The 7465-nt window shown below is 41.2% G+C and overlaps 1 protein-coding gene across 1 annotated transcript in view; it reads right to left on the bottom strand.

Moving 5' to 3' along the window:
* Window positions 1-4: 4 nt before the first annotated feature.
* HS6ST2 (heparan sulfate 6-O-sulfotransferase 2) overlaps window positions 5-7465 on the bottom strand; it is a 326845-nt gene continuing 319384 nt past the window's right edge. The window contains exon 3 of the mRNA XM_039875324.1: window positions 5-1077. Within this exon, the coding sequence (XP_039731258.1) occupies window positions 213-1077 (865 nt within the window). The 3' untranslated portion in view covers window positions 5-212. The remainder of the gene's footprint in view (window positions 1078-7465) is intronic.

Raw genomic sequence — 7465 nt, 5'->3', positions numbered from 1 at the left:
AAAAAAAAAGACAATTTAATTACATATTGAAATGTGTTTTATCCACGCACAGTATAACATTTAATTGAAAGGCAACTGTAAAGGCAACATCTTAATTTTTTTTTCACTTCCAAATTTAAGGAAGCAGGATGTGTTTGGACACTCTTGTCTTTCAAGATTTGCCATATTTTCACTGGTGCTTTGGGAGAAGTGTCAAAAGCCTTAGGGAGCCTTTAACGCCATTTCTCTACACTGCCTATGTAGTCATTGGTGCCATTGCTGGTGTTGCTATCACTCTGTTCTTGGCCTGGGTTCTGCTTCTGGCTCAAATTCTGACTCAAACTCTGAGTCAGATTCTGAATCAGATTCTGAGTCACATTCTGATTTACATTCAGATTTGGGTTTTGACTGTGATTCTGACTTGGATTTTGGCTCTGGCCCTGACTCTGGCTCTGAAAATGGGTCTGAAGGAATCTTCCCTTCATAAATTTGCGTTGTTCCTGACGCTTCCTCCTAGCTTCCTGATGCTCCTTCTGCCTCATAAACTGATACCGTTGCAGAAAGAGGTCTTTTGCATAGCTGTACAATTCCATATCCAGAAAATTCAGTCCTTCAATACGCTTTTGGATTTCCTCATTGATCTCTACACTAGAGGCTCTAGTGGTATTATATTGGGTAAATGGTGAAATAAAATTCATGTTGAAGGTTTTCTCAAACAGATACTGAGTCTTCCGCTGATATTCAGTAAGGCCAAAGAATGCCATGTGCTTCAGATTCGATTTGGCACTTTCTAGGAGGACCTTGTTTCTTTGCTTTTCAGGCATGACAGAGAGGTTGTAGCAGCCTACTAGGGTCAGGTCAGAGAGCATGCGCACTTGGCGGTTGTTGGCTAGATTATAGGGACAGTCCATGAACTCTTTCAATGGGCAGCCAGACCAGTCATCACCAGTGTAGCAGCTGGGCAGCTCTTCCGACGTTGGGGGCCTTCCATCGCAGACATGCAGTGATGCTTTCCATGTTGCTCCTCTCTGGACATGCCTCCACTCACTCAAGTACCGGGACACTGGGTCTCGGAGGATGGTGATGTAGTGGAAGTTCCTATGGACAAAGCACAATGACCAACAGTCAGGTGACATAAGTGGTGTCAGGGAGGTGTATGGCGTATGTTATGTTCACTGGCCAGTAAGGAAGGCTACAGGGAAATGATGGAGGTTTAGTGGCATTTGACCTATGAACTGTGCTGTTGTCCACACTGTGAGTCCTACTAGCCTGTCCAGAGAGCTAATTCTTTCACCAAATTTGCTGACATGAAAAGTTTAGGCTTAGGACATTGGCCTTGTCCTCTGTTCCAACCAATGACAAAATCCTTCCAATGACCTCATTTGCTAAGTAGGCACCCATTTTATTTCATACCTCACCTCTAAACCCCCATTAACTGATCATGAAATGGAGACTCAGTTGAAGTAAGTGATCTTACTGAAGTGATATGGAATTATGTGAACACAAATCCTACTCTTTCTTACTAAATGTACAAAAGCATTTTTTCCAATATCTAGTCTAATCAGGATATCTTATTCAAAAACAAAATCTTATTGAAAGAGTATCTGATATGATATCCTTGAATCTGGCTGTTGTCATAACATCATGCCTCATACAAATATAGAAATGGAATGTAGAGTTAGGCAGTGAAGGCGAGGGCCTCCAGAAATAAACGTTTGGTTAATCATTGACTGAAATAGACATGGTATCTACCAATGGCATATATGCAAGCTACTACATTAGTTTCAGCTTTCACTCACATGCTAATTTTCCAAGATAGGAAACTTGACTCTGTCAGCATTAAAATGCCCCTTTTCTTTACCCACAGAAAGGACACCTAGATGTCAGCAAGAGCAGAGGCTTTGCTGTGAGGCTATCTTCACTTTAAAGCTGCAAACTGATAAAGTTCTTTCCTCAAATAGCAGACTAGCAAACATTTAAACCATAGCCCCCCCCCACACACACACACATATACAGCAGGTGCATACACATGAACCACACCCTAGAAACATTAAGGCCTATGATGTGATCAGGCACATTCGAGGAGTGAAACAAGCCTGGGGTAGGCTTTTAATAAGAAATGAGTTTCCACTCGGGTTCGGTGGATAAAAGATGAGGTCATGGAAGGGCATATTGTGGAAGGAAAGCAACAGTAAACACCAAGCAGAGGGGAAGCCATTAAAAAAAACCTTGGAAATGGCATGAAGCTTTTCTGAAGCTTATTCGTTCCCATCTAAAGGAGTGATGGCTTTGTCCACATGCATGAGTTGCCAGAAGGAACCAACTCAACAACCCAGCTAACTGAGTCTGTTGGCTGGTGTCCTCTGAGGAAACGTTTCTCTCAAGTCTTGGGCTTTGAGCAACTCAGGCACCCTGGGAACTATCCCGTATGCCTCTATTATGTGCATGGTGTTTCCTCTGCCTGGTGTGACCTTCCTTTCTTGAATGGAGAATTCTACTCATATTTCAATTTCCAGTCGAAGTACTATGTCGCCTCTGAGAAAATTTCCCTCATCACTTGCTGCCAGCTATCACCTCTTCCCTGTGTCACCACTTCTATACTTTAGTCTGTGTTAAAGCACTTTCGATACTGAATTGCAATTACTTGTTTGTATTTCTGTTTAAATTATGTTTTCCAGGACAAGGGCTCTTTGCTATTCTTTGATAACTGTCATGGCATCCATTCTAGCTTTGTACATCAGCTTTTATACCTGGCACAGAGCAGAATCTCAGTAACTCCTCTAATTGCTTATTTAATGAACTATTCCAAGGAAGAGGAGGATGAGAATTGGGAATTGGGAAGGACATGCCTCATTATATAAAAACTCTGAACAATCTTCCAAGTGTCTTGCAAAAAAAATCACAGAAAGTTTTTTTTTAATCATCTTACATGTTTTTCAGGAATAAACAAGCATAGGGCATAGGAGAATCATCTGGGAGTGAGGCTGGAGAGGGGGACAAGACTACCTTCACTCATCTCACTACTTTCCTTGGGACCTGACTTTGCCGGTGCCACTCAAATTTATCTCAGTAAGGATCCACTACTAATGAGCAGCAGCTTTTGTTCCCTAGTAGCCTTTACCAATAAAGGTGACTACTATTCCTATGGGCTCCTTCCTTCCACTTCTAGTTTTGGTATTTATTCATTCATTCAATACATATTTATTGAGCCTTTATTCTAGGCCTGAAGTGATAGCTTAGTGGCAGTTTGTCTGATTATTTGGGGGAAAAAAGAAATTTATGAAGTCCAGTGACACATTTGGATTAATCTTTCAACAAGCTTTTCCAGGCATGCATTATGGGTGCTGCTGGGTGCTTTAGACCCCCATAATGTCAAGTTTAGCTGACAGTCTTCCTTCCCTAATTGTGTTTGCTGATTTAAGCCTATAGCGACATCTTCTGGTAAATCCTAGAGTGCACCCCAGTACAAGTCTGAGGCTCTCCTAACAACTCTTCCTTATCTTTCAGAGCAGAAAGTTTGCAACCACCAGGGTTAATGTCAGGGCCAATGTTTTGTAAGCACCATCTCCACAGTGAGAGAGAGGGGGCCCCACAGAAAGGCAGAGACAGACATTCAGAGAGTCTCTAATGTTCTGGATGTGTGACTCCTTTCACCTGAAGGTCCCCTGGTGCCCGTATAAGATGAAGGCAGACCAGCGTGGGCAGCCTCAGTCTCTACAGTGTAGGCATAATCATGGCAGCAGAGAAATTAGAGGAGCGTACATGCATGCACACACACACTGCTCACAAGTAAACTTGGTATCCTACATTCAGATGACAATAACTCTAGTGATTCGTGATTGGCAACAGCCTTTTTTTTTCAGGGAAAAAAAAAGGCCCAGAGGCCCAGACTGCCACAACTGGAGATGCTTGATGCTTTTTGAAAAATAATCCCACAGGTGAAAAAGGAAGGCCTGCTGAAGGGCAAGTCTCCAGGAGTGTCTAGTAGCCTTCTGAATTGAATACTGTATTGGAGGTGGGAAGATAGGTAAGGATAACACCTGGGAAGTTTAGTTGGGCAAATGATCCTGAATGTTCACTCTTCTGAGTGAAGAATTGTTCGGAAAACACCAGAGAAGCAGTCTTCTCACCCAGATCAAATGAGGATATGAAAGCCCAACCTGATGAGAGTGTGACTGGGAATCAAATAGGCACAGGGACACAGGTGGCATTTTTCCAGTGGTCAGTTCAGTTCAGTTCAAGTATCTCATTTGTGCCTGGCACCGAGCACACTGATTGGGATAAGAGGCAGGGACCAAAGGAGAGCACTTCAGTATTATGTGTTGTTAATAATGGAGCAATGACACCGTACAGTCATTCTTAGCCTAACCTGATAATAGAGGAAGAATTTCCGAAGCTTTATTTTGAAAAACAAGTAAAAATTAGATGAGGCAAGAAGAGAGGAAAAGAGTATGAAGTAGAAAGATCAGCATGAGCAAAGGCATAAAAGTATGAACTAGCTTGTGTGTGGAGGAAGTGCACTGAAATTAAGGATGAAGAAATAGCAAATACCCTGGTTAAGGAAGACCTCGGGTGCCATATTTAAGAATTTAGACTTTTGTGGGCAATAGGGAGGCCTTTAAAAAATTTTAAGCAAGGAAGTAACATGATGAGGTCTGTTTTAGAACAATCACTGTGTATGGTGTGTGCAGATGAAATTAAGGAAATCAATTGAGGTTACTGTAGAAAACAAGACAAAAGAAGGGATGCAGACTAGAGAAATATTTGAGAAGTAGAACTAATAAGTCTTGGTGACAAACCGAATGTAGGGGAGAGAAAGAAGGGGTTAAGGATGCCTCCCAGGTCTCTGGTGGAAGGTTTGAAGTGCCTGTGAGATATCCAAAAAGAGAGTTGAATGGACAGATCTAGTGCTCAGAGAGTGATCTGGGCTTAAGATAAAGATGTGGACTTTTCAGCAAAAAGTGGTAGTTTCAGACTGTGAGGACCTACTTAGGGATTGGTTTTTAATTCCACACATGTGGCTTAAGATATTTAGGGATAGTGTTTAATATCCTGAGGTTTTGCTTCTTTATGCTAAATATGGTTTTCAACTATTCTACACACTGCTTCAAGTCCCCTCGCTGTCCTCTTATTTGCCTCTGAATGTATTCCACTTTATTGCAATATATCCTCCAGGCAGTCTGACAAGTAACAAGCAGGAACAGTCTATGCCTCCCTCATTCTTGACACCATTTCTCTTAATGTGGCCTCACATCACATCGGCCTTTTTGGCAGACACACCACACTACTGACGCACAGTCAACTAAATTCTTTCATTCATTTACATGTATGCCATTTTGAAACCAAATCTACCTTGTCCTGGACTAATGCAGTTTATTTGTAGCTCTGTTTAATTTCTTGTTAGAGTAAGTCTAAGCTTGCCAAAATGCATCTGAATTCTAATTATATACCCCAAATATCTTCACCATACCTTGTTATTCCTTTTGTCAATGCCTATATCCAGGCACTGATCAAAGAGAACAAGATGTAGGTGAGAGCAAGTCTGGGGTAGTTGCTGGAAATCTCCAGGTTGACATAAATCCAAAGGGTGCAGCTGAATGGATTGATTTAATTTTAAACACGTGAGCCAAGTTCGGCAACAGGAAAATCACACTTGGTCTGTTTCAGTTAATAATAATTAGACAGAAATATCTTGTGACCAAATGTGTCATTTAATTTAAATGACCAAGAGTCACATTTTTAAATTGGAGTTATGACTCCCCATAAGTTACCTGGATTGATTTAATGACCATTGTTTAGTACCTCTATATGCCCATGGTACCTTTACAGGCAGAATACAATGAAAGGTATGCTACCTTGTACAAGTCTAAGGCAACATTTTCCTGTCATTGATAAGTAACTAAGGAAACAACAATGATAACCAATGAAAGAGTTGTCTGAGCAAAAAATCAGTGGGCCATCATGACTCCTCTATGTTGCTCACCAGTAACATCTGAACTTTCCCCAAGTTCTTCTGATTCTATTTCTTATTAGCTCTCAAATCTATCCTTTCAACTACTGCCTGGAATCAGACTCTCATCACTTCTCTGCTGGATTATTGCAGCAGTGTTCTGGCCCACCTCCCTACCTCTGTTCTCACTCCCATTCTATACGCCCATATGGAACACATTTGACCTGTCATTCCCTATTTAAAACCTCTCAATTGCTCCCTATCAACTATGACAGGAGTCCAAGCTCCTCCACGTGCTAGGCACAACCTTGTGGGACCTGGCAACCATCTTTTTTTGCCTTCGACCCTTATCTCTATCAAGCTCCCTTTATACAAGTCTTCTTCAACCATGAATGATTTTGCATCTATCGCTCCCTTCCCCTGACTCTAGGACATTTGGCAATATCTGGAGACATTTGGTTATCACAATTGGGGTGGCAGGTACTATTGGCATCTAATGGGTTAAATCTTGGGATGCTGCTAGACATGCTACAATGCAAAGAATTATCCAAACAAATATCAGTTGTGCCAAGTTTGAGTCCAGCTCAATACTCTATGCCCCAGGTACGTAAAAGTAATATTAATTTACCAAGTTGGTCCCAGGCAATGATCCTACATTCCCTTTCTTTTGTATATGGGATGTCCACTCTTTTGAATGGCTTCTACCTATCCTTTATATAGGTTATCTGGAAAACTCCTTCAAAACTCAACTCAAAGACTGCCTCCTCCATGAAACCTTTCTTGACCTTCCTGGGCAGAGTTAACTGTTCTAATTGCACTGGTATTCTCCTGTTGTAGCATTTATCACAATGTGCTGAGATTATCTCATGATTTGTCTGCTCCCTCCCATTGTACTACAAACTCTGTGAGGGCAGAGATCATGTATCATTTACCAATGTAAGCTTCTCTGGGCCTGCCAGAATGTTTGACATAAAATAAGTGATTGATAAAAGATTCCAGAAGCAGCAGAATTTAGGATGAGCTAATAGAAAAATGCATATAATTTTCATCGATAAGGAAAAGCCTCTAGATGTCACTATTAAATAACAGATATACCATTTTATACCTGTGATAGAACATTTTAAGAAGATCTAGCTATGAAGGAGATCTAGTAATATTTAGCAGTTGTCCCCGACCTTCTGTGCAGCAGCCCAATGGTAATGAAGGCTGGGATGCTTAAGGATATTAAGTGTAAGTAAATGGATGGAAACAAGAACCATATTTTTTTGTTTTATTTTAACAGTTTATCCTGCAATAATTACCTCACTTCTAAGTCATGCAATCCTAGACTGTCAGACAAGAAGAAACCTTTGAGATGGCAAAACATCTAGATCAAACCCTTCACTTTAGAGGTGAGGAAATGAAATCAAGGATCTAAGAGAGGTAAGGGTTTGTCCACAAGTCACAAGTTGCCAATAGCCCTTGGGAATCAATCTATGTGCAAGAAATATTCCTGGGCTGAAGGCCTGTCTTTTTAGTAGACCCTGGTTTTGTGTC

The sequence above is a fragment of the Pteropus medius genome, unplaced genomic scaffold (assembly GCF_902729225.1).
Source record: "Pteropus medius unplaced genomic scaffold, Ma_sr-lr_union100, whole genome shotgun sequence".
Taxonomy (NCBI): domain Eukaryota; kingdom Metazoa; phylum Chordata; class Mammalia; order Chiroptera; family Pteropodidae; genus Pteropus; species Pteropus medius.
This window is presented reverse-complemented; position numbering and strand designations above follow the sequence as displayed.